At 36.0% G+C, this 27814-nt stretch overlaps 1 protein-coding gene across 5 annotated transcripts in view; it reads left to right on the top strand.

The window, feature by feature from the left end:
- MEF2C (myocyte enhancer factor 2C) overlaps positions 1–26236 on the top strand; it is a 122735-nt gene extending 96499 nt beyond the window's left edge. For 3 of the 5 annotated variants that reach the window (XM_067315130.1, XM_067315132.1, XM_067315131.1), the window contains exons 6-10: positions 415–462; positions 15280–15452; positions 17660–17789; positions 18673–18808; positions 25805–26236. In XM_067315130.1, coding sequence (XP_067171231.1) covers positions 415–462; positions 15280–15452; positions 17660–17789; positions 18673–18808; positions 25805–26126 — 809 coding nt within the window. In that variant the 3' untranslated portion in view covers positions 26127–26236. The remainder of the gene's footprint in view (positions 1–414; positions 463–15279; positions 15453–17659; positions 17790–18672; positions 18809–25804) is intronic. The other 2 variants (XM_067315133.1, XM_067315134.1) reach the window with 1 other exon arrangement.
- Positions 26237–27814: the final 1578 nt, after the last annotated feature.

Consider the following 27814-nt stretch of genomic DNA (forward strand, 5'->3'; position numbering starts at 1 on the left):
AGTTAAGTTCTCATCCAGCAACTTTCAGTCTCTTCCTCCCAATCCTATGTGGAGGACTTTGCTTTTCTGGCTAATACTGAAATAAATACAGTTTTCAGATGCAGATATGCTAAACATAAATTTCAAATATAATTGATAATTCATATGCTGTGGAAGTATGAAAATAAAATAATGAAAAATTGGGTACCTCATATTTTGTTTGTCTTTGAAAAGCAAATATCTTGTGTGTGTAACATTAAACATTACAATTTTATGACTACAGGCTTGATCTGATGCCTGTTGGAGTCAGAAGGAAAACAGTAGTGGTTGTTGGATCAGGCCATTTGAAAGCAGGGAAAATGTTAAGACTGTTTTGAATGTTTGCCTGTTACATTTTATTGTACTCACTTGAAGTATTTCATTTCGACCCCATAGGTGGCCTGATGGGTGGGGACCTCACAACCGGTGCAGGCACCAGTGCAGGTAAAGAGGAGAGAATTTATGTTTAGTATTCTAAGTGAACGACAGGCTTCCTCCAAAGGCTGAGTCCTAAAATAACTCTGAATTGGGGGCGGAATATTAGAAAGTGCTCAGCATTGGCTAGGGGGGCTCAGGTTCCTCCAGCAGGGGGGGAGGGAAGGGGCTGTTATCTGTGCTTCACTTGAAGTAGGAAGAGACTGGTTTTTGGCACTGTTGAAAATCTTGTACTTCGCCCAATTCCATGTATACAAATGGCTGATTTCCTTCACATTAGCTTGTCCGTGAAAACTTTTGGGTCCATTAGATAGCCCTGTTCAGGCAAAGTTCTACTGAGGCCAGTGGCTGAAATCCTGATCATTTGAAGTCAAAGGGAGTTTCTCCATTGACCTTAGTGGAATCAGGGCTTTATTTTATGAATTTAAGCTTCAGTAAAGACTGAAATATTGAGTTCCCCGTGAAACTTCCAGCTACTGAGCACCGATTTCATTTCATGCTTAAGACTGTTGATAGCCATCGAAATCTGGTAACATTTACTTAAATAATCAGTAATTAACTTAAGCTTAGTTTTAAGCATTTATTTAAGTGCTTTGGGACTCAGTGGGAAAGGATTTTCAAAATACCCAGGCAGAGCAAAAGTTTAGCTCCTTTAGTCTTACTCCCTTAGAGCTAATGAGGACTGTGCTTGTTAAGGCCTGTGTTACCAAAGCAATGTTGCTGAAGTAGTCCCCTTTACTCAGTAAACTCAGTGGTTTGTTAGCAATGTCAGCAATATTACTTTATTACAAATACAGATTACAAAAGACAAGGGCAAGATTACTGTTTCAGTTTGAGAAGTAAACACATACGTTAGAAGTAAATAAGTTGAATAGTAAAACATGGAGCACATCCAATTTTACTGGATTAACTGCTCTCGGAAAGAACTGTACAGAAAAATAGTTGGAAGATCCATTTTGTGCACTGTGAACCACAATCGAGATATATGCTGATTTTGACACTGTAGCATAAAATGACTTATAAAGAAATCCTGGCTATAATGTTCTTTTCTTTCTTGGCTCTTCTCAGCCTGCTTTAGACCACCCCCCTTTTATCTTCACACGTAGATGAGTCACAGATGTCTGTGAGCTGCATCTGTAGTAAAATTGAAACTGCACAGCATTGTATCAAAAAGGCACTTCAACCTCATGCTGAAGCTTTGCGAGGTCATTTTGCATTAATTTAGGAGTAGGGTAAGCAGACCACAGGAACTTAGTTACTTGTCTCCTTTGTTCTCAAAAAAACCATGATAGAAAATTACAGTTTTGTTAATCATCTTTTGTTAGTCCGTGAAACACAGCTAAGGAAAGATTCATTCAGGTGATGTTTGCATTTCATCTCTTTAATTTCATATATAGTAGAAACTTCAAGTACTGCAACGGAGAACTCAGATAGGAAATTGTTTGCCCTGTGAAGGGGCTCCCTCTACTGGCTTGTTAAGAAATAGCATTGTCTTGGTGTTGCTGGTTTTCTCGTTCTTTAAAAGGGACGCTGAGAAGCAATTAGTAGAGAAGGCAACGCTTTCTTTTAAGAGGGACACACAAAAATAAAAGCCCTTCTACACATGCATTTGGCTTAATAATTCCTTGTGCTTAATAAAATATATATATCAATATGCTAGGTTAGAAGTTAAACTTTTAAAATATATTTTTTTTCTTGGAAATATATTAAGAGCATTTATAAGTATATAATAAGAGGGATAGCTTGATAATTTACTTGCAAATAAAGAATTCGTATTTTCTGTGTGCAATATTATACATTAAGCTTTCAAGCAATGCAACTTTGGAGTAGGCAATTGATTTGAGGGGCATGTATATGCAGGGCATTGCTAGGAATGCATCATAAATATTTAATTGTATGAATAGTCTTTGTTCTTTATCTGGCAATAAGAGCTTTAAACACCATTAAAGATGTGTTTGCAGAGCAGTAGCAAGAATTTGATACAGGGCTGAAGGAAGATGAAAGGTCACTATAAGGTTGAATCTTCTGCCTTAGTTGCATCATTCCACAATGCCACTATTTTGAACAGTCCTTGCTCTCTCTTTAGAGTGCAGAAGAATAAACATCAAAAGTTCTCTTTGTTCATCATTCTTCATAAGAAACAGAGACCTCTGTGTTTGTTTTTCTAATTAGCAACTTAGAAGCTGGTAGCATGATCATGTGGTTTAATCTGTTGGGGTTCATATTTCTTGCCAGATTAGAACATTATGAATTTGCATTTTTCTGCAGCATCCAAAAATAGCATATATTCAAAATAACATACTCCAAAGAAGAAGAGTCTAAAGAGTTTCATTTCTGTCACAACAAAATGAAACTACATTTGATTGCTGACACCAGGCCTCAGTTTCTGCATTACTTTAACAAATTACATTATAACTGCAATATAGGAAATGGAAGAAGATACTTAGGTTAGTTAAGCCTCTGTTTTGAAAACTATGTTATTTTGTTGGTTTGGATTATTCCAAGTAATAACCCTGACATCATCTGCAATTTACCTTGGGAGTCAACCTAAGACATAAATAGAACGTAAGAAAGATGACTACTTTATTATCCTACACAACTAAATACCAGCAGTGGTATTTTTAACTTAAACCAAGGTTATCTCAGGTTTGTTAAAGTAAATTTGTTCTTAGACAAATACTGATTGGACAGTTTATATCATGTGATGATAGCAAAGTCCATTGGAGTGAACTTGCCATTTAGTATAGTTGCTAAATTATAAATACAGCAATGTCTTTGGCACCATTCTCTCAAACCTGAGATTTTTAGTTAGAGAGAGACAAGAAATTTCTGGACTCAAATCAGTATGCTCTAAAACCACTTAGAGTCACTCACTTCAGCTTACTCCATAACTAACATGAAAATTAAGTGACATATAACCAGTTAACATAATAAAATGTGTGAAGTTGCTTTAATTTTTAAGGAGCATATTTATTTTTGAACAAAACCAGTTAAGTCAAGAATAACTTGATCAGAAACAAATAATGTCTATGAAATAGAAGTTTTAGTTGTGTAAATTATCTGAACTCAAGTTTTATACAGTGGTTCAATACTTATGTTGAAAACCTGATGAAAGATTAAGACTTCAGAAATATATCAGTAGTTTAAAAATCAAAATACAATGGTTCTGAGGAAGTCTTTAATATTTTGATTTTTAAAACCTCCAATTGAGTTATAATTTTCATTTTGTTTCCATATGGTTTTCAAATTATGACCTTTTGTATTTTATAATTAAGTTTTATTTTGAATGGAATAAGCCCATCTAGATCAATAGAATTTCATTAAAATTTCACCATTATAAATAATAAAATAGAAGCAAAATTTCATTCAAGTTTAAAATCTAGGATGAGTATATTAAAAATATAATTTTTGCTTTAATTGTTTATTTGTTTTCTATAATTTATTTGTTTCATCATTGGTTTCTGTACTGCCTCCATCTTGACATTAAACTAAAAGAGCAAGTTATTCAAAACTCGGGGCTCTAAAAATGCTGTCAAAGGAGCTAGGTGTGTGTTCTCTGTAAATCAAGCATCCTTAAAAGCTGCTCTCTAAAATTGTTAGACACTGAAAAGATCAGTAGTTCCTTTTGAAAAATTCATCCCATGTCTTTTTAATAACAGAATCCCATATTTATCTATAAATCAGCAGCTAGTCATTTCCTTCTGGAAATTAAGCACAACCTACCAGTGGCCTTCTCATCTTCTCAGAGCTCAGGTTGTGGATCTGTCAGCCAATATTATAATTTGCTAGTGCTTTACTGCTAATTTTTCTTTTCTTGGTCATGTACTGACTGTGGGTGAGGGTGTTAATATTCTATTTGTATTTCAAGCCAAACAGATATATATGTAATAGTCATTTTTTAATGCATAAGCCATGTATTAAGGTAGAGGAATTCTGGATGGTATCTTCTCAAAAAAGAATGTTTTACTAAAAAGAAATAATCTGCCCCAAAAAGCCTATGAGCAGAAACAAAAGTAAGCAAGGATCTGAAAGGCACCTAACTCTATTAGTTTCTTTTGCAACCCCAAATAGAAATAAGCAAACTAAACAACAAACTAACTAGCTAACTAAATAACAGAAATTTTAAAGATTACATAAATATTCTCCATTGTGCCCTAAAATTATTCTTGGCAAGTCAAGAGAAGTTAATTCTTAGGCAACAAGTGTGGAATATGTTAAATAAACAAATGAGCTTAGAATAATGATTCCCAAACCACAGTTTATGGACAACCTGTTAGGACCGGGGTTGCCAGGGGGAGCATAACAAGTCATTGGCCTTCCCTCGTTATTTGATCAGTGCAGTTGTCCACAGACCTCTGATCTAAAGATTGGGCAAGATGCTGTACAGAAGTGTAGTAAACAACAGTTCCTGCCCAAGGAAGTTTACCATCCAAAAGCAAGAACATACAATCATTCCTAACAGAGTTCATGATGCAATAGTGCCAAACCCATACAATAATAAATCACAAATTGTCAGGCTGGCTTAAAAACCATGAAGGGGCATGAGAAATGAGCAGCACAATAGCTCTCAGATTCTTTCTCTTTTCCCTTTTTCTACAGGCTTTATGCCATTAAGTGTTGCTTTTCCAAGCTTTCCTCTGTAAAAGGAGGATACATACTTTTTTCCAGTCTTGTGACAATGCAGGAGTTGGTGTTTTAAGGAAAGTATCTACTAGTGGGAGATTCATGATAAAGCAGTAACAACACTAGAACTTGTTTGACAGCTCTAATATATAGTATGAAGGAAATTGTCTATCCAACAGTACTTGAAATTCATGTCTGTGTAGGCAGCCAACACAGGCCTTTCCAAAATTAAGTCCTGTTTCTGCCTCAGACAACTAATCTATTGCATAGAGCTAATTCAGAATCTTTTCGTACAGGTAAATATCACATCAGCAAACCTTTAAGAATAGCTTTGAAAGGGTGGAGGCTGCTGTCCATGTAAAAGTTGAAAAATATCACATTGACTTTGTGCGTTGTTCAGAAAGATTGGATGTTTATATTTTCAGTTAACTGATGTGACCTCTTATCCATAAAGAGATACATGAAGTTCAGTCTGAGTAGACCTCCACGAAACTCTGTGGAAATTCAGCCTTTATTAGGTTTCCATCAGTTGTGTAAGTGTTGACTTAGTAAGTTATTTAGTTATTCTCTGTCTCATCGTCTCTCTAATCAGCAGTGTCTCAATATTTGTATTTATAAAAAGGCAGCTTGAAAGGATTGAAAGGGAGAAAGCCCTAAGTTCACATGTAATGAACAATTAGTGAGTCATACAAACTGTGGTTCTTTGTAAGTAGGATTTTAAAGACAGGCATGATTGACTTCTTTTCCTTTATGACAAGCAATTACAAATATTCCTCTAGAATAACTTGGATTCTTTGGATAAAATCCTTTTCCCAGTGAAGTCTGTGGGAATTTTTTGCTTTACTTCAGCGAGACAGAGATTTCACTCACTGTTTTGTCTGTCCCGTTCTTGTTCGTCAGGATTCCACATTGTCTTTTTCTGTTGCACATTGCAGTCTGTATTCTTGTTCAGATGTAGAAAACATAAAAAAGGCATTGCAAATCAGCAAACATCTGGATTTCATGCCTAGCCTGAGTGCTGAAAGAGATAGTTGATGCCTCCTGAACCTGAAATGCAGCAAGGACTTTGCTCTGGGAAGAAAAGCAAGAAATGCTTTTAACCTCTTGAAGCTGGGATTGCAGCCGCACCCAGAAGCTCCTGGCAGTATTGAGTGAATGTGACACCTGCCCTTTAACTTTCAACATGATTCCCCAATTAAGATATTCAAGCCATAGATTCCAGTTGTTTTCCACATCTCTTGCAAGCTGATTTTCCCTTGATAACAGCTGGAACAGTCTCCCAGAACACTGGCGGTAAGGGAGCTAGAAGACACAGGGTAGAGATTGTTACTGGTCTTTTCTTTGCATCTGCTTAAATTTCAAAGCAACTCTAAGTAGTATTTATCTATGCATGAAACACTTCCCTTTTGTGTGTAAATCTGTTCCAATAGTAAAGACAGCGGAGAAATACAAGGATATATGATTTGTGTTTAAAATATCTAGTTTTGAAGTTTTTCTGATGTTGAATTTTAAACTATGTGTTCTTCATTTTTCAATAGTTGTGAATGTATCAAAAATAGACAATTTAACATGTAGCAACTTAGTGCTGTCTGAAAAAAAAAGATGTTAACACCTATTTCTAAAGTTTCTTTGGGTAAGCAAAAAAGTACATTTCAAGTTTCAAAAAAGTTTCAAATTTTATACTCAGTTTATAATTGGAGCTATTTCTTGTCCTGAAATATTCTTTAAAAAAGCATTTTTCCCCAAAATGGTAGTTGCTTTGGAACAACCACAAAAGCAAATGATTTGTCCTTTGAAAAGGCTCTCAAGCAGTCAGGAAGAAAGGTATATTCCTCTACTCTTCCCAGGCTTGTATTTTTTCCTGTATATCTTCATTAAAAAATTTATTTTTCCAGTAATATAGTTTTCCTCTTTCCTCTTGTTTTGTCTTTCTTCTGACTCTATAACAGCTTGTATAAAAGAAGAAAAAATACTGTTTTTTGCATAGAAGGGACTAGAATGGAGCATATTTTCAGCTAACATAGAAGATGAAGAGAGATAATATCCACATGCTCGTTATATGCATTATTTAATGGCATTACTGGAATAAGAATTAACTTCTAATCATAAGTGAGCAGCTAAGTCCTAAAAAGGTATTGGGCAGGGTCAAATCTCAGACAGATGAGGTCCAGATATAATTTTGTACATGCTGTGCAGATCAGGTCTGGGCCACTTACTGCAGGATTTTCAGAAAAGATGTCATGCAGGCTAAATCTCAGATGAGCACTTTTGAAAACTGTCCTTGACTTTTGGTGTTGACCTCTCCTAATAGACTGGAGTTAGTGTAAAAGAATTCTGCATTCTTACAGCAGAGAGTAGCACTAACCCGTGCAAGTGTGGACAGGAAGGAAGGAGACAGGAATACTACACGAGGTAGGAGGCCCTACGCTCTGTCTGATGATAGCATCTATAGGTCCAGTGGCAAGGGTAGGCTAGTTATTTCAGCACGGTAAGGCACCTTTAAGTGACTATCTGGCCCCTGATGTTTACTATGGACCTTAAAAAGCACCAGAGAGCTGATAATGCACAGGAATACTGTTCTGGTGCTCATTGTGCAGTGCCCATATTTTTAAACTATAAAAGGATAATCCTTATAAAGCACAAAACTAAAGACTATTGTGTAATTGTCTTAAGTGATCTTTCTCAATAATTATAACTTAGTTACTGTGCTGATTAGGTGAACCTTCAAGCCAAACAAGATAATTTGAGATATATGTTTTTAAAGATAGACATAGATATTGATATATAAACAGCAGAACAAAATAGCTTTGTGGAATTGAAAACAAATGAATCAGTACAATCAGAGGTAAAGATATAGGTAACATAGCATTTCTGTATTAAAGCTATATGCTCTGAAATTCCTGAAATTAGATGCTATTAGAGAATCACCAAAGCGAATAGTAAGATGCTATGATCAGACAATAAAGAGTATAAGCATGCTGTCAATAACGACTATACTGGAATATTAAAAAACACAAACAGTACCAAGACTTGGATTGCTTATTGCTCTGTTTCTGTGTTAGGCAAAAAGGGAGGAATAAAAGTGATAGCTTTAAGCAGGCAGAGCACTCCTCCTTCTGCCTGTGTATACTGAATTTGAGACACACCCTTCCTGCCTAAGTGTTATACCCCTGTTCCAAATGTTAGAAGGAGGGAGTCCAGAGATGTTCTGAAATGAAATGTCTGCCTGTAGCTTGGGAAACCTAATTGCAATAAGAAATGTTTTGAACGGTTGCTTACAGTCCCTTATGTGGGTAATGACAGGCTAATTCTGTAGATAGTCAGGTGCCACCTTTACATTTATTTTATTAAGATGTGAACTTTGAACATAGTCTAGGATGGGAGAACACAGTGTAAGAACTACTTAAAAATACATTCACATATGTATCTTATTATAGCAGCACAACATAAACCACAGCATAGGTGATCAGGTTAGTTTGCGATATACTTAGTCATGCATTTGATTCAGCAGTAAAGTAATTGCATGAAATGTTAACAGTCTGTGATACACAGCTCAGATTTTGTTCTCATGGTCTTTCACTCTGTGTGTGAACAAACTCATAAGTTTCTGTTTGACTGAAAAATATCTCAGATTTCTAGCCTCCTAGATCAGTGACACTGCCTTAATTTTCCAGAAATGTGTTTTGCAGTGCTCTGCATTTTCGAGTGGCCAAAGAGTTACTTCTTTACTTTCAGCTTCTGCCTGAAAAACATCCTTTCTGTCTTGAAGGAAATCTGAGCCCAGTTACTGCAGTATTGGATGCATATGCCCTTTTTCAGCAATTGATGTGTGCACCTGTAAATACTCAACATGTAATAGACTCTAAGGATGTTCCAAATTGTGGATGGCACTAGTTCATGAATTAGATTTAATGTTGACTACTTCATCCATGTAAACAGTTCATTAAGGTAGTTGGCAGTACGTGACTTGGAGATCTGAAGAGGCAGAGCTGGTCTTTAATTCCTTCATGAAAAGGAACTGGTGCCAGGGCACTGTGGGACCAGCAGCTCCCAGGACCAGCAGCAGCAGGGGCTCCTGGTGGGGCAGGGCTGGGCCTGGCCACCAGGCCTCGTCCCACCACCCCGATGGCGTAGGGCACCAGGGGCAGCCAGGGCAGCCCCAGCCCTGGGCATTGGGCACTGCCACGGGAACAGGCAGTATCCTGCCGTAGGTCAGGATAAATGGGGTCTGCGGCTGGGCAGCACCGTAGTGGGGCTGGGGCCCGGTGCTTCCGCTATTTGGCACAGGCCTCGGACTGATGGCCCCAGGCTGGGCTGAAATGGGGACCTGAGCCTGGGCAGGGGGGGAGGCCGTGGAGAGGCTGGGCAGGGCTGGTTAGGCCTGGTGGTGCCCAAGTATTTTAGAGGGCTGTTAATGATAGTAAATATGACATTGAGCAGTTAGACCCAGCCTCTCAAGCTATGTAGGATCTCAGCCTAAAGCTTTAACCAGCCCAGGGATATAGCAAAACTGGAAAATGATAGCTACAGATTAGGGAAGACAGTTTTTTGACAATAGATTACAAATATAGGCAAATTGTATGCACAGTTTTCCTGGCAAATTTGACCAGACAATTTATCTTCACTGCAATGGAAGCAGTGGAGATTTGCCTGACTCCCAAAATGAGATATTCTCAGTAAGTCCAATAATCCTGAAATGTGGTGCAACAGCATATCCTTTTCTTTTGTGCACTCTCAGTGCAGGTGGCCCTCACATACACCAGAACTGCCTACCGTTAACATCATTTTAGTGATTCCCAAATACTGCCCTTTTCCCAGTATGGGACAGCTGTAGTGCTATCAGAACCCTTTACATACCTTTAGGCTTAAAGAGCAAGAACTTCCCATTAACAGTTATAATATCTTAAACTGTATCACAACAATGAGTTAGAAAGAAAGAATGTCAGCATCAGATATCAACTGTGTCTTTTATTGTTGTAGAAATCTCTAAATTTATATTTACATTAAGTTATAACAAGAGCCAAGAGTTGCTGGGATAGTTTTCTCGTCTTTCTCTCTCTAGCCATCCAAGTCTGTACTTTCACAGCATTTTATTTCTATTTCAGTCCTTTTGGACTGAGCAGCTGATATTTCACAAGATGCCTAAGAATTCTTTCACGCAAAGTCAGTAGATTTTATATAGCACGTCTGTCTCAGGTGACTCCCAGTAATTCAGTAAAGAAGGTCCATCAGGGTAATGTTGTGGGAATGGACAGGTACTTTAATGTAAAGATTTTCTTTTTCTGGGTGAGCATATTTCCAGACTGGTTTTCTTCTATTGTTTGCAGTTAGTAAAGGTCATGTACTGTGAAATGACTAACATGCAACATGTGAATAAGAATTTTCAATTAGCTTCTTCAAAAATTATATTTAGGTGAACACAAGTACAACTCCCTGGCATTAGTGCATTATTGTTGTTGTCTATTTTGTTTGGGTTGTAAACAATAAGACCTGTGTGTACACATTAAAAAAATTATACTCATAAGATGTAAGAAGAGAAAAGGCACCTATTCATTGCCTTGTAATTGCTATTAGGCATAATTGCCATTCTTTTAGGTAGTGGGAAACTGAATCAAGTGAAGACTACAAAACTGAGTGTAAATTTAGCAAAATTTCTATTACTGCATTCATTGTTTTTTTCATTTATTTTTCTTATATTTTAAAGTCCAGGGTAAATTATAGCATAGTTGGGTCTCATATGAATATAGACTCATTCTAATTCTAACATCCCTTTTAAGAGGGTTAGTGGTCAATCATCATGTTATAGGTATGGGATATGTATTGAACATATTCTTCTTGGAAGGATCATAATAATTTCCACAAGTACGAGCATATGCTTGTCAAGAGCTTGAAATGACCATTTACCAAAACTCCTTCAAAAATTTGAAAGCTCTTTTCCTGTTAAAATTAGTGGGAAGTATGCTTCCCAGGTTCCTGAAGATCTTGTAAATTCTCAACCCATATGATCAGTGAAAAGCATTAGAGTAAATGAAAGAAAAAAGCAAAAAAGGACATATTCATTAAGTGTCTTGTTCTTAATTCTTCTAGGACTACCACAGAGGTTTTGTTTATTCATTGTATTTTTGTTTCTTTGTAATGGTAAAATAAAAAATCAAGTAAATTCAAGAAATCAAAATACAAAATTTGTCCAATATTTTGAACTTTGAGACTTTGAACTTGTGATAATACTGTTCAAGAATGTTGCAGGATATGGAAATAAATTATCCACTTCTCCCTCATTTGTGTTACCTTAATACGTGGAAAGGTTCCAAGCTTAAATGCTCAGTAGAGAAGCTCAGCCCTACCTCTGAGAATATCAAGAACTGCAGTCATTTTGAAACCACTGACATAAGAATGACCAAAACTATATGTAAGGGACAGGTGTTACTAATGGGCAATGAAGGAAGAGAAGTAAACTTTGCTCTTTTTCCTAATCTGAGCAAATTTATGCCCTGTTCTACCCTTAAATTTTTACAACACGGAAATGACCATTTAAAATAGTAGTCTTTGAATTTGCAGCATAGTTCAAATAGTGGTTTTCCATGAGTAGATTAATATTTTGTATTAATTCTTATCAACTGACTAACTACTGGTGCATAAAAATAGCTTTTCTGGATGTGAGTTTTTAAAAAGTGATATCATAGGGATTAATCATGCAATCTGTACTTGGAGAAAATCCCCTCTAAAGTCAATGGCACTTGTGCCTAATTGCAGAATATGGGAACATGCCCAAGAAGAGCATTCTATGCTCAGAAAGCATTTGTCTTCATATTGTGCTATTAGTCCAAATACAAAGTCTGGCACTGCATTTTATGACACGTGCTGCTCCACTAGTTCTGTCTAGAAACAAGCTCTTTTATATGTAAAATATTTTTACTCTTTGAAATCAGTGTAACAAACAACACTAGGAAAAATCATTTTCTCTGAAAACTTCTTAAATTGAAAATGCTGTAAATTTACAAATTCTGACATATGCCCTTTAAAACTTGTGCATCTACTGTTTTTATTTTCATTATGCATTACAAGTTATATCTGTAACGTTTAAAAATGTTCTATTCCAGCAAAAATATGGCTTTTAACCAAATAAAAATGTAAAGCCAACTTGCTCTAAAATCCATCTGGTTTTCATTTTCTTATAATCTATAATCAGGAAATCCATTCATACATGACATATAATTTTTTGCGCTTTCAAGTGGATAGTGGAATGTGATGTTCTGCATAGAGTCACATCTAAATTGATAATTGTCCAGGCAGAGTGTAATTTTAAAGTATAGGATGAAGAAAGGTTTAATCTGTATATTAGAAGTCTTATACATTTTTTTGCCTCTGAATGTAAATGAGACCATTCTCTTTGGTGGATTTATCTGAAGGTGGGACAGCTGCCTCAGAGCAGGCCACAGCTTTCTGAGTAAGGAGGATACGGTTTAAAGAGCTGGTTTAAATGCAGACTCTTCTTAGCTGTAAACCGCATGCATGCATTCATCATTGATTTTCAAATGATGGGTTTCTGTATCATTGGTTTAAGGTCCACAGTCTTACATTCCTGAATCCACATTATACCAAAAGAATAACAATTTGGTGGCTGGAAAGAGGAATGGTTATTATATGGCTCCAAAATGCTAGCTGGCATAATATGCCATGAACAGCAGAAATCTACTGGTGAAAAGAAGATTGCAGTGGTTCTTAAAAATAATTTGATGTTCTAAAAATATAAATGGAAGAAAGGTTATCACTGTTCAAAATATTTTACATCAGTGCATAAATAATATTGAAGGTCTGACTAATGTTTCTGAACACTATAATTTGATAAGGATGCATTATTATTTCTCTTAATTTTTAATAGAAAATTGTATTAAACAAATCTGTGGAAAACAGGAGTGCTTTCTTGTAAAGGTTTCTTTTTTCAAAAATTCACAACCATAAAAACAAAGATATAAACTGCCACGCGTGGTTTCCTTAAATATATTAGATGGTATATTGCAAAATTAAAAAAATATATTGTTTCTTCAAACAGGTTCATTTTCACACTCTGAACCAAAGTGCTTGTCATACAAATTTCACAAGGCAGTTTTACTTCCTTTTGGTAAAATAGCTCCTGTATGAAACCAGCACCAGAGAAACTCTTCTTTTGCTTCAGTTTCTTCTGTTGATCACTTCACCATGTCATAACTGTTTTTTCAGTGTTCAGTTTGTCAAACTGATGTTCAGCTTTTAAAAGGCACTGTATTTTCTAGAAAAAAATATTATCGTATATTTAAAATGCCCCTTTTAATCTCTCTACTTCTAACACATAGCATTAATTAGAGCTTAAAATATAGCAAATCCATGTTGAAAGCAATTGTTCATTTAAAAAAATAGTCTACTGACAGGAAATGGAAGCTTCTTGCTAGTGCTCTGTTATTTCAGCTTCTAAGTGTAAAATACACTTTTTTAAATTAACACATTTTATCTCACTAACTGTAAGATAATATTAACAAATTAAATGATTAGATTAACTATAAAGAATATTTTTGTTTAATATCTGAGTGATCTGAGTGTTTTTAAGTTTTCATCTTAATTCTTTTTGCAAATGGTTGGAAGATTATTATAATTAAAAGCATAAGAATAAAAAAGCTAGACCAGTGGCTAATAGCCGGTACACAAAGAATATGGGAGTCAAGCACATAGGATACTTACCCTGTGTCCCAACCCTAGTTTTCACAGTTCAGGGTCTTCCAGAGCCTAAGGTGTTATTTTTGTATTTAATAGCCCTTGGTCGATTCTCTTCTCCATGAATTTGCTGATCTGATCTGATAAATACAATTAGTCTATGTGCTTGCAAATTAGAATTCAGATTTAATGTCATGCTTGGGCACACTTCATTATCCAAAGCAGAAAACAGATTCACTCTCATTTACTGTTACTTTTATGACCACCTCATAGACTTCATCAAATTTAGTTCCATAATACATTTATGTCCATTAGGTCTGTAACCCCCATTTCACATATGAAAAACATGAGATACTGAGTGCTTCATTGACTTTGGGACTACAAAGGAAATCGTGCAGGTCCAGGGCTTGTAATTCATAGGTCTGTTCCGTGCTCACTAGCTCATCTCCCCACACTATTTTTAGGTTGTGTTGCAGCTTGCTAGCTGTGAACCAAAGATGAGCCAGAACAGAATGTCTTTCCTAAGATTTGTTTTCTCAGTATTTATACATGAAATTTTTCTCTTTCTGTATTAGTTTTTATACTATTTCTTCACTATGACTGGGCAGTTTCTGTATCTCTCCTGACCCTGTAGAGACAGAATTTCAAGCATACAGTAAAAAATCATGTCTTTTCCCAGACTTTGTGTGGGTAGGAGATGAAATTAGATGGATGAAAAAAAGAAGGTCTCAGTGTTAGTGGGATGGTAGGTCACTATCGGTATTGATATACAATTGTCAATATTACTTAGTGACAGTAGGAAACCCACTTCTGAAAAAAACAGATGAAGCATCTGCCTGACTGAATTGTTATTTGGGCTTGCAGAAAGCAGCAAAGGAAGGAAGATGAAAGGTATGGAGGCATTTTCCAAATAAGGACATGCTCTTGCTCCCATTGACTTTTGTGTTGACAGAGTCGGTCCAAAAAGCGTGGGGAAAGAGAGCCAAAAACATTTAAGAATCTTCCTATTCCTCCCCCTGCCTTTTCTGGAAATTATAGCCTTGCTGTACTCATCCTTTGTTTAAAAACAAAACAAAATTATGAACTGGAAAGGGCTGAGTCAGGCTAGTCAGAATCCTCTGTAGTTGTCAAGAAAACACAGCATAGCTTTGACATTTTTTTAAGACATAAGATTGTCTGACTTTCCTAATTCTCTTGTAAGGCAAAAGTTAGATCTCGGCTGCTTTGAGTGCACATTATATTATGCTATATACCATAGTACTATAAATGGAGTCATACAATCAAGTTAAACTTCGGCACATGCCTGAAATGTCAGCTGCCATGAAGGAAAGAATTTTAAGACCAGTTGTTCCAAATATGGCATGAGTTTCATTTTCCTATATAGAGACGTTACATGACACAAGTATTTATTTTGAATTTTTTTATTTCAAGTTTTTAATGTTCAGTCAGAAATACGTTTGCACTTATGGCCCTTCTCTCTCTTATTTTCATATCTCATTTTTCTTTTTTAAACAGGAAATGGGTATGGCAACCCTCGCAACTCACCAGGTCTGCTGGTCTCACCTGGCAACTTGAACAAGAATATGCAAGCAAAATCTCCGCCCCCAATGAATTTGGGAATGAACAACCGTAAACCAGATCTCCGAGTGCTTATTCCACCTGGCAGCAAGAATACAATGCCATCAGTGGTAATGCATTTTCAAAGCTTTTTTTTTTTTTTGTCCTTCAGATAACAGATATTTAAGATTTTCAGGGCCTGCTAAGCCCACTAAAATCAGTAGAAAAACATTCCATGTTCTTGCTTTCTTGGTCTTTCTATCTTTCCTTAAGGCCTGATGTCAAGCTGAGGATGTAGGCAGAGCCTGTCTAATTGCTTTTATGAAGTCATTTTTACTTCCTCCTTTTTTCCTATTGAGTTACAAAATGGGGACTGTGTCCTGCACAGTCCAAACTTCTGCACTCTCCTTCCTAGTAGCTGGAAGATCCTTTCCTGGATTTGTTATAAAGACTGAATTTAACCCAATGCATTCCTAATACACTGTATTTTTCCTAAACATTTAGCCACGCAAATGCTCAGCAGATGGCTGATTAACTACAAATAAGTGAATTTGAACTCTGTCACTCTGAACTCCAAAGGCAAAATTTTGTAATGATGGCAATAAAGAGGCAACAAATAGGTAGAGCAGGATAAAATGGAGCATCAGACTGCTGTATCTCCTGCCAGGATTAACAACATTTAAGCAGAGTATTATGATAGAAAGTGGACTCTTTAGGGTGTCATGTGAGTACCTTTCAGTTCCCTACTGAAAGTGGGTTAGTGGTTGCAAGTAAATCTTTCATGAGTGATTTAACGTTAAAAGTGGGCTTGATTAAAAAAGGATCTTGATGGTGAATTTAAGTGACACTATAAACACATTTTTCCATTATGTAACAGACAAGCTATTAAAACAACTTCCAAGTTGGCTACTTTAGGTTGATGCGTTATAAATTAACTTTGAATATCAAACTAAAAACCCCATAAATGTGATGCTGTCTTCTGAGAGGATGAGTAGTAAATAGTCTCCTACAGGGCTATACTCAAAGTCAACCAAGGCAGTGACAGACTGTCTCCATCAAATGATTTATTCCAAGGTCCTTAAAACTGATACTTTCCAAGGGATTCTGTGAATGGTCAGATCTCTTGAAACCAGGTATAGCAACATAATCTGCAGCCACTGGGGCTGTGGAAGAAATAATGAATTCCAAGCCAATGACTTGTGCTGAAAACTGGATGAATTTTCTTCACAGTTGAGACAAATATCTCGTTAGAAGGACAAAGAACACGTCTATGAACTGCTGTTTTTCTGAATTATGCTCAGAAAGTATTTAATTTGCTGTCCCTATCAGATGAAGCTATTAATTATGCTAGAATGACTGCATCCTGGTACATATTTACGTTCACTAATTTTTAATGCTCCTTTCCTATGCTTTCAGTCTGAGGATGTTGATCTGCTTTTGGTAAGTGGTAGTGGTGTTCGTCTTAATAATGAAAAAAAAAAGCATTTCTTCTGTCTGTGTAGATGAAGTGGTGGTTGAAATATAATGGAAAACTTTACCATTGCTGTATTATGAACAAGAGTGCCAATCATAATTTTTGAAAACTAGCGATATAGAAGACAAAGATGTACTTGTTGCGCATATTCCAATAATGTGTGTTAAAATAGAGCTTTCCTGTTGGTGGAAAGCTAGCATGTAATCTTATGTTCTTGAAGATGACACAGTCTTATTACACTTTTTTGGTGGCTCCCCAGATGTTTTATCCTGAAACTCACAAAATTAGAGTTTTCTAGTGCAATTTTTACAGTACAACATCTAGCGCCCCAGAGTTAAAGATACATGCGTAATGCTTTGCTACCTATTACTTCTTGAAGTTACTTTTGTCATTATAAAAAACGAAGTAGTCAGAGCACCATCTGCTGGTAAGAGTTCAGTATTCAGCTCTGTCGTGGTGCTACTGGTTGAATTAAGCATCAAATCTATTAGTGGGTTTTGCGTTTTTGTTTCTGGGTTTTTTTTGCATTTGACTGGAAAGCAAAACAATGGGAGTAGAGTTTACATATTTCATCAGTTCTTCACACGGTCTGTTTTTCTACCCACAATAAAAGCAATCTTGCTTGTTACTGGTTCAGTTACCTAGGAGATACTGATGTAATGGGTTACTATGGTGACAACTGGTCTCTTGAAGAATTGTAAATGATAGGGTTGGCAGAGTTCATAAAAGCCACATGCTAAATGATTAATTTCTAAAAATCTGTATCAGCTTGTATTTCTTATGCACAAAACATACCCAGAAAGCTAATACACTTAACTGACTTAAACCCAGTCAATAATATGTTTATTTTACTTATTTTAAAAGAATCAGAGGATAAATAACTCCCAGTCTGCTCAGTCATTGGCTACTCCAGTGGTTTCCGTAGCAACTCCTACTCTACCGGGGCAAGGGATGGGAGGATACCCATCAGCCATTTCAACAACATATGGTACTGGTGAGTATCAGGGCAAGATGCAGAAGAAAAGGAGGGAGGGAGCAAGATGTGGACAAACATCTATCTCAGTAGTAATGAATTAGCTAATGTTCGCTGGGCTAAACTGAAAAATTCAAAGCTGATACGCTTTCACACTTCATTTACTTATTCTGAATCTGTCACTAACTTGAGACATATCTTTTTGAAAATGGCTATTTTGTTCAAATGGAAAACTGTTTTGATAGCTTTCTTCCATTGGCTTTTATAAGAAATGTGACTTGAAACAGACTTCTTGATCCTCCTAATACAACAGGTAATTTCATCTGGTTCTTGAATGCATCTCCCTAAAGCCATAAGGGTAGTGGGAGCAAGCGGTTTCACTGGTTTAAAAATGGAGTTCAATAATTTTGTGAGCTGTCATATAGTTACCTGGAAAGGACTAGAAATGAAGCCCTAAGAGATCCTTTCCAGTTCCCATTGTACAGTGCTACTGTATGGTATACAGGCCGGATGCTTGTAGAGAAGAAATGCATTGTTCAGACACAGGCTACTGGGTTCTGCGCAGAAGACCATAACTGAAATACTATGATGTTTTTCAAGTCTTTGGCTCTAAGAAAATGCATTTATAGTTATGGTGGATATAAGGGGTAAGACTGCTTTGGATTTTTCAGACCAAAAAAGCCCTGGTAAATTACAGAATAATTATTAGTGCATTATTTGCTCCCAAATTAATGAGTTGACTGAAGAGGAGAGTCTACTTTTTCTAGTGCAACTTAATATGATTGGTGTAATTAAAATTAAGAGGCTTATTAAGTGACATGTGAAAATTATGATGCTAGTTATTGTTTAATTGCTTCCTCCTTAATTCTATTTTAATCATTGTCTTTTCTGTTTTCAAATCTAGAATACTCTCTGAGTAGTGCAGATATATCGTCTCTCTCTGGGTTTAATACAGCCAGTGCTCTTCATCTTGGTTCTGTGACTGGCTGGCAACAGCAACACCTACATAATATGCCACCATCTGCCCTCAGTCAATTGGGGTAAGCAGTGCTTTCTTTAAAATACCATATTGTTCTACAGTGACTTCAGTATCCCCAGTAATCCCAAATCTGAAATATATCAGTGTAACATATCAGCCCATATTTACTGGATGTAACAGCTCAGTTTCCAAAATTTGAAACTACATATTTCATGAAAAGCCTGTCAGGTAGCTAAAATGAAATATTCTGTTTCCCTGGCATTTTCTCAGTAGTATAGTAAAGATTACTGCTCATGTTTTACTCTTTATTTCTTTAAATAGCATTTTATTTCATCACTAAAGACAAAACTAAACACTTATATTGTGCTGCTGTTTTATTTTGCCCTTTATACTTTTATTTCCAGTTACTACAGCATAAACTTTAACAAAAAACTTGAAAAAATTCTGAATATTTTTAGAGTGACATAATGATTTGATCTGAGATTAAGCCTTACCCTTATATAATAATCACACACCTCCATCTGCTCAGCTGTGACATGCGAGTTTCATTTCTTTGGAACTGTTTTATACAAGTACGTAACAATTAGGCCTAAGAATCTGGCAGCCCATAAAACTCACCGTGATTTGCCTGTGTTGAGGGGGATAGGTATTTGTACCCTCTAGTGGCTAAGTTCAAGACATTTTTTCAAGATTGGTGAAGCACACTGCTAAATTATTTTAGTATTTTTAAAACTGTGAAGATTCACACAGGGAAATCACATAAAGCATTACTGAAAAAGTAACCTGTTGGCTAATTCAAGTAAACTTAAAGGGTATGATTTTCAAAAATCCTAGTATCTGCAGTTTCTACTGAGTAAGATCCTAAGCATTCACTGACACTCCAATCTTAGCCTAAGGTTTAGTCTAACATACTTGAATTAAGAAATTTTTCACTGTAAAAATATAAACTGAAAGTGACCAGAGTATATTCATGAGTAGAATTTTAATTCACAAGCATTTGAAAATTAAACTTTTTTTTTTCTTTTGAAAGAGGTGTTTTGCACATGTGCACTAATTTTTACAGGACAGTTGCCATAATCTGAAAGTACCTAATACTATAAATGTGGCTCAGACTTCAAAATTCTCCTTCTAATTTATCTGACCACATTTTGTAACTTACTGTGATTTCCTTACCGTATACAAACGGTTTGGATTTTTAAAGCTGTACAGATGTTTTAGAGGAAACATACACTTTTTGAATCCCACTTATATATAAATAAGTCTGTACAGATACTAACTGCATAAAAACATGCAACTGAAATAGTTGCTGTGTTAGAAAAAGTAGTTTTAATACCTTTCCATTATGCTGCTTTTATTTTCTTTTTGAGGTTTGCACTCTTCCTGGGGCACCGTTCAGACTAACTATACAACTAAAGACATAAAATCTCAAATAAATCGAAAACTCACATGTTAGATATCAGTGTATAACTTTACAATAAGCTGATTGTTTTCAGTGGTGTACCAAAGAAGTAATAAGACTATTTGGTTAACCAACAAAAGTATAAATTATATCCTAAACTAACTACATGCCTTTTCAGATATGTCACACATCATCATCTGTTTCTAATTCATATCACAAAAAGTCAAAGTGTAATGACTGTGCCTGGTGGAATACATTCTGAGTGGCTACTTTTATTATTATTCTTTCAGTGATTTGTAAATGAATTCAGCTATGAAAGCTGCTTCACTGGCAGTTCTGGAGAAGTCTTCTGTGCACACAGAAAATAATAAGCATTTCTTGATTTTATTTTAGTTGTTGAGTTACATATACAAAAGAACCTATTCTAAGTTCTGGATTATTTAACATTTATGAAAGTACACAGAACGTATCCAGTCCACATCAGCTGAGCTAGAATTTGCAGAAAAAAATGGGACAGTCACCCAAAACTCTAGTTATTCCCAGACATTTGATAAAACAGACCTAGAAAGGGTTTGACCTCCCCAAATCCCTACACTGTGTGAGTAGTAGCTGAGTGAGGTCACCTATTGGAAGGAAGTGGAAATTGTGAGATGTTTGTTGATAAGCAGCAGGGTGTAGACACCTACGAGTGCCTCGGAATAAAGGAGTTACTGGAGGAGGTATCCCAATTCTCCAGCAGGTTTTGTTTTTCACTGGAGCCTGAAGCTTCACTATCAGCTCCTTTTCCTTAATGCACGGCAGGAGAATATGGTTAGTAACTGACGTATTAGCTTGCTCCAGATAGCTCCCCACCATCTTTCAGATAACTGTAGAAGAACCATAACTCTTCATGTTGGCTCTGCAATTAGCAACCATACTAGTGCCCGTGGGCTTGAGGGAAAATATCTGAGGACATGGGAATTGCTCAGTTTACATGCCTGTACAGCTTTTGGCCTGTTGCTGAGCCTGACAAATAGGATAAGAATGTACAGTCTGTTTTGATATGATTGTGATATTAAAGCAAGTCAAAATTTTCAACATTTTAGATTAAGAAAAATATTACTTTAAGAGTCTTTCAACTATGTCTACATCTGGAAAAAATACACATTAATTCCATTAAAAATCAAAATGTATCCCTCCCAAAATGTAAGGAGTTTTTGCCTGAATATTGTTACAATGTCTCCTATGGAGAGGAGAGGCTTACTGCTTATTTAACATGGACCAGAGAGTCTACCAGAAATTAATCACTTAACCAGGAGGGGATTCTATTCCTAACTTTGAAATTAATAGTTTATATACTTTAGACACAAGTCCATTTCATGCCAAACATTCTCTTTCATCCATATTTATCAGTCTAAGAGAGAGTCTTTTCTGCCTTAAGTGTCATTCTCAGGTGAAAGTTTGGCTTTCATAAAATATAAGTGCAAACACAGAAACTCAATCAGAGTATTTTGTCAAAAGAATCTTCAATACATATAATTTTATACACAAGAGAAGTTTCTCCAAACTGCTGCCCAAACGAACAAAAGATTTGCCCAGATCCATGCGTACTATTGACTTGTTCTGTGATTCTTATCAAACAAGCTGATTAATCAGCAATGATTAATTTTGATTTGCTAGTAATCATAACTGGTTTTGGGCAAATATTTTCCACTCATCCCTTTTTACTGAAGAATTTAGACTCAGTGACATCATGTTTTGTGAGTTTGTATTGGTTTTGCCAACCTCCTTGTTCTGAATAAGACCCTAAAATATTTCAGATTGAGCCAATTTTCTTATGTCACCATTGTAAATGAGATGTTCCACTGATTCAGTTTCAAATTATTCTTTAAGGGTAAACCTTAAAGTGTGAAAGCTAATCAAAATGTCTTGGCACAGAAATTGTTATTCTGCTTTTATATTCATCAAAAAATATGAAAAAAACACTTTACTTTTACCTGAAAGAAAAACAGAGAGGGTTTATTCTTCTGAATTACTAGCAAGTCAAAAATATCCACTGTTCTCCTAGTTACAGACATAACTAAATTTTACTGTGAATATCCAGTGTTAATTCCTGTGTTTCTATATATACATTTATGAACAAAAAAAAATTATTTGAAGTGAGGAGGTAAGCTAAGTTAGAGAAGCAAATGTGGGTGTGAAAAAATATATGTGAGACTCTTCCTTTCTTCAATAGACCTTTTTCTCCCTCTATAAAAATCTATTTAATGCATGTTCATGTCATCACTGATCACCTAGTCAGACCTGCACTTCTATCTGTTCATGCTGAACTTCAGTACCAGTTGGAGATTTGAATCCAGAACTGATCTGATCTCAGGGGCATCAAGAACTAAACCCACCTGCAAACTTGTTGCATCCTGACTTGCATCCCACTTGTTTCACAGCAGAGCTGGGCAGTTGCATAATCCTGAACCCAGAGAGGAACCAGTATTCCTCCCATGTGGTTGTTGTATTCTAAATAATCGTGACATTTTCACGCATACTGATCTGAATATGAACTGCTGTGTAAAATTAAAACATTACTACTCCTCATTTTCCCCATAAAATTAAATGTTTTTGTACAATGTATGAGAAAAGGTGATCACATCAATGTGGGTAGACTGTATGGCACTTATTGAGTGCTTATAATTATACACAATTCTTTAAAGTCATTTGCTTTATTTTCTCTGTGGATTTACCATATTCAAAACCCATCTGGTTTTCAGTGAACTTAGAGTATGTTTCAAATGACAAAATTCCTGGACCAAAATTACATATTTATATGAAGCAACTGTGTAAAATATACAGAAACAGCTGTATTCACACTCAAACACACATACAAAGAATTCATTTAGTAGCAAAAAGATATCTACATTTTTTTGTAATATAGAAAGCTTCCATTCTAAATAGAAATCAATCTTCTATTTAGAATACAAGACTAAAGACTGCACCTAAGTAAGTACTCTTTTACCATTCGCACTGATGTGTAACAATAGGTTTATTAGCCTTATTGTAATTAGCCTTATCAGCTTATACAAAATTCTGGTAAAATATTTCAGAAATTTTAACCAAACAATGTAGATTACAGTCACCAAAACTCATTTGGGAACTCATTTTGGAAATAGTTCTAGCACAAAAAGATTTTTAAAAATCAGCTTAAATGAAAATTTTGAATGATGATTCTTATCAATTGCTGTAATATTTATACTGTTTAAAACCTCAAAAATGTAGTCCTGACCTGCTGAAATGATTTTTTTTATTTTTTTCAGTTTACAAAAAATATGTTCAAAACGCAGACCAGCCTGCAGTATTTTTTAAGACTGCCACAAATTCATATGCGAGTTATTTACATAACCTCAGTGATGAATCACAAAGAATCTAAAGAAAAGTCTATAGAGATGCATTCTCATACTCACTTCTGAAACACTTTTTAAAACGTAACATTGCAGTGTAACAATACTGGCTGTATTTCTTAGAAAATGCAGCTTATCTCTCTAGATTTGTTCCTTTGGGGGCTGTAACAGAATAGACTGCATGTAAAAGTCAAGTATGTTCCATGCGAACAAATTTGACTGAATCTGGTTGTTTTAACTAGCATGGGTTTTTAAGTGTCCCAGACGTTGCTAAGTGGCATGTCATCTATTTATATCAAACACTTCTAAATCAAATCCTCAGGTTCCACTATCCTGTATTAGGGACTTTCAGGTTTAGCTGTAAGCTTGGCATCTAAAATCATACATCCTATCATATATGCTAAACTGGCAGCCTTTTTTCCCAGGTGAAGTCCCAGTATCTCCTAAGTAACTGAAAAATAAAATCACTGGAAATGAAAAGCAAAGCAAAAGCCAGGAATGTATTTTTATTCTTGTTGGATTTGTTTCAACAAGTTTTCAACAAAAGAGTAGAATGTTTCACTAGATTGGAATGACTGAGTTTGACATTTACAGTTTCTTATGTGTGTTTATTTAATACCTACAAAAGCAAAAAAGTCCTGCTTGCCAAAAATGTGCTTGCATTTTCTACAGTGAGGGCTATTACTCACTAATTCTGACTTATGAAAGGGATCGCTGCAAATTTTGACAAACTCCTCTGTATTCAAATGAAGGGTAGGTGAAAGCAATTGGAGGTATTGGTGTTTTCTCTGTTGTCTAACAAGATCCATCCATTACTGAACATTGCAACAATCAGTGATAAAAGCAGGTGATATCATTCAATAGTGAAGCTGTATAGTTTCAAGTATAAAATTGTCAAAAGAAAAGAAAACAACATTTTGCCTTTCACCAAAGTAATTGTAGTAGATGTTGCTTAAGTAAAGTTCAATGCAGTCAGTGAGGTATCAAAAAAGTGGAATATTTCAATAAATGGAAATGACCGTGTCTAAACTTAACCATTTATTCTACAAGCTTAAAACATACTTCCAAATCCTCAAATGTCTTCTGCTTGCTGTAAAAATGTCTGCACACCCCTTTGGTTTTATAATCTTCTGTAGCAGAGTGGCCTATTGCCCCTACCACCTTCAATCTCTCCCTGTATAAATCCCCACTATTAGAAACCTTGAAACTGTGTCTTTGGGATTAGACACAAACTTCAGCCTAGTAAATGGTCCTTGAACTAAAACGTCTAAGAAGATAATGGGAATTACATATTGAGAACTGTATTTTAGTAATAAAAAAGTCAGGTTTTACCAGTAGGTGGTGCCTTTGTATAAAATATTCTTCACATGCAAGTTATCACATTTTCTCTCTTAGAGATAATGTGCATTCTCAGTATTCACTCTCCCCTCTGCCTACTTCAGCTTTCCTCTGTCACAGCCTGCCCACAAAAACACACATAAAGAAAATGAACTTAGAATAGGTATCTAGCTTGCCTTTTAAAAAGTTTCAGAGTAACAGTTTCTCTTGATGTTTGAAACATTCTCTGAGTTGGGTTCTCCTGCATGCAAATCAATATATTCCTCTGACACTTTCCACTACTCTTCAAATTCTCTTTGGCAGTTTATTCAAAAAAATTCTGTTTTGAATTAGGAATTCATACATTTATACCATAAAATCATATCTAAATCCTTACTTGTCTGCAGTATTTTATTAACATTGATCCAAGGACCTGTCATTCAACTCTATTCAGAAAGGTCTGAAATGTATAGAGCCCTATTTCTTTTGCATCTATAGTTGCGTGTCAAAATGAACAATGATGAAAATGCTGTGGCGCATTTGAACTAATTGACTTAATCCCAGCAGAAAGTCCATGCCTCCCATGTCTCGCCCAGTGCATACACACACACAAGCATTAGTTATAAAGAAACCTACAGGTGGTTCCAACAGTGCAAAGGCTCAGCTTCCAAAATCGGTTATGAAACTTAGGGAAAGCAAAAAAAAAAAAAAAGAACGAAAGAGAGAGAAAGACTTTCTTGACTTTCTTTCAATCCTGGGGCATACCAGAAGTGCTCAAGAGGACCATGCCTTTTGTGATGCTTTCATCTCTCCAAATTTTTCACAATACTCCCCAGAAAACAGTGCTCCTACTCTCCGTATGCACTGGTACTGCGTGAGCCTTTACACTGATGTTTTGTGCGAGTGTTTGTGCATTTCTGGGGGCTCCATGCCTCCTCAGTCTGTAACTGGGTTTCCTTTCCTCCTACAGAGCTTGCACTAGCACTCATTTATCTCAGAGTACAAATCTCTCCCTGCCTTCTACTCAAAGCCTCAACATCAAGTCAGAACCTGTTTCTCCTCCTAGAGACCGTACCACCACACCCTCGAGATACCCACAGCACACGCGCCATGAGGCGGGGAGATCTCCCGTTGACAGTTTGAGCAGCTGTAGCAGTTCGTATGATGGAAGTGACCGAGAAGATCACCGGAACGAATTCCACTCCCCCATTGGACTCACCAGACCTTCGCCGGACGAAAGGGAAAGCCCTTCTGTCAAGCGCATGCGGCTCTCTGAAGGATGGGCAACATGATAACATTATTACCTATTAGTTTTTTTCTTGCAGTGTGTGTGTGCTATACCTTAATGGGGGAGGGGGGGTCGATATGCATTATATGTGCCGTGTGTGGAAAAAAAAAAAAGTCAGGTACTCTGTTTTGTAAAAGTACTTTTAAATTGCCTCAGTGATACAGTATAAGGATAAACAGAAATGCTGAGATAAGCTTAGCACTTGAGTTGTACAACAGAACACTTGTACAAAATAGATTTTAAGGCTAACTTCTTTTCACTGTTGTGCTCCCTTGCAAAATGTATGTTACAATAGATAGTGTCATGTTGCAGGTTCAACGTTATTTACATGTAAATAGACAAAAGGAAAACATTTGCCAGAAGTGGCAGATCTTTACTGAGAGAGAAAGCAGCTGTTATGCAACATATAGAAAATGTACAGATGTTTTGACAGACCCAGCAGTTGGGTGGCCGTGAATCAATGCTAACAAGAGACTGGGTCACCTAACATACCTAAAATGCTCACAAACATGCAGGCATACCATTAGAGTATGGCACTCAGTTAAAAGGATCAAAGACATTTAAAGAGGACCATACTTGTAAAAATGTTGAGTTTGAGGGCTAACATATTTAATTTAAAAAAAATTCTGGGTCTGCATCACTTATTAAATAAAAAATATAAAAATATGTACATTACATTTTGCTTATTTTCATATTAAAAAGACAGAGTTTGCAAAGCATTTGTGGCTTTTGTAGTTTCCTTAAGCCAAAATGTGTTCTTTTTTCCTTGATAGCTTCGCTAATCTTTTAAACAGTCCTGAAGAAAACAAACAGAGAGGACTTTTTGTATAGAAAGCACTACCCTAAGCCATGAAGAACTCCATGCTTTGCTAACCAAGATAACTGTTTTCTCTTTGCAGAAGTTTTGTTTTTGAAATGTGTATTTCTAATTATATAAAATATTAAGAATCTTTTAAAAAAATCTGTGAAATTAACATGCTTGTGTATAGCTTTCTAATATATATAATAATTATGGTAATAGCAAAAGTTTTTGTTATCTTAATAGTGGGGGAATTATATTTGTGCAGTTGCACATTTAACTATTTTCTTTCAGTTTTCTTTTACTGGGCATACATTTTACAGATCCGAGTCAGCTGTTGAAAGACTGATCTGTAAAAAGTTAGAATTTACCCATGGTGTAACAACCTAAATCCTTTTAATACAACATTTTACAATCAGTTGGGTGAACTGCGATCCATTGTATATACTGATTAGTTCTTTCATGCTGTTTTGTGCATTGTAACAAGTTAAGGGCCCTTCTATTACTTACGTCCTGCATATCTTGTAGTTTTTCACGGGTTAAATGACAAAGCGGCATACTTTGGCCCTTTCTCATTAATGAAGCTGGTATTCTGCCTGTTAGAATTGGATGTACAGCTCTAACGGCTGTCAGGTATGTGAGTGCAGGTGAATATTTCCAGAAGTGGTAGAAAGAGTAAAAAGTGAGGGATTGGCACCAACACACCTACTATAAAGATGACTCCCTTCTCTCACAGATTTGCAAATTTTAGAGAGATTATCAGTTGAAGGACCATTCAAAAGTAGATTTATCTTACGCAACCAACATTGGCCATCAGATCATCCTTTTTTCATGGACCTTTGTGGTCACATTATCTCACAAGGGGAACATTGTTGAACAGTGCTCCCTGTGTA

The sequence above is a fragment of the Apteryx mantelli genome, chromosome Z (assembly GCF_036417845.1).
Source record: "Apteryx mantelli isolate bAptMan1 chromosome Z, bAptMan1.hap1, whole genome shotgun sequence".
Lineage (NCBI taxonomy): Eukaryota > Metazoa > Chordata > Aves > Apterygiformes > Apterygidae > Apteryx > Apteryx mantelli.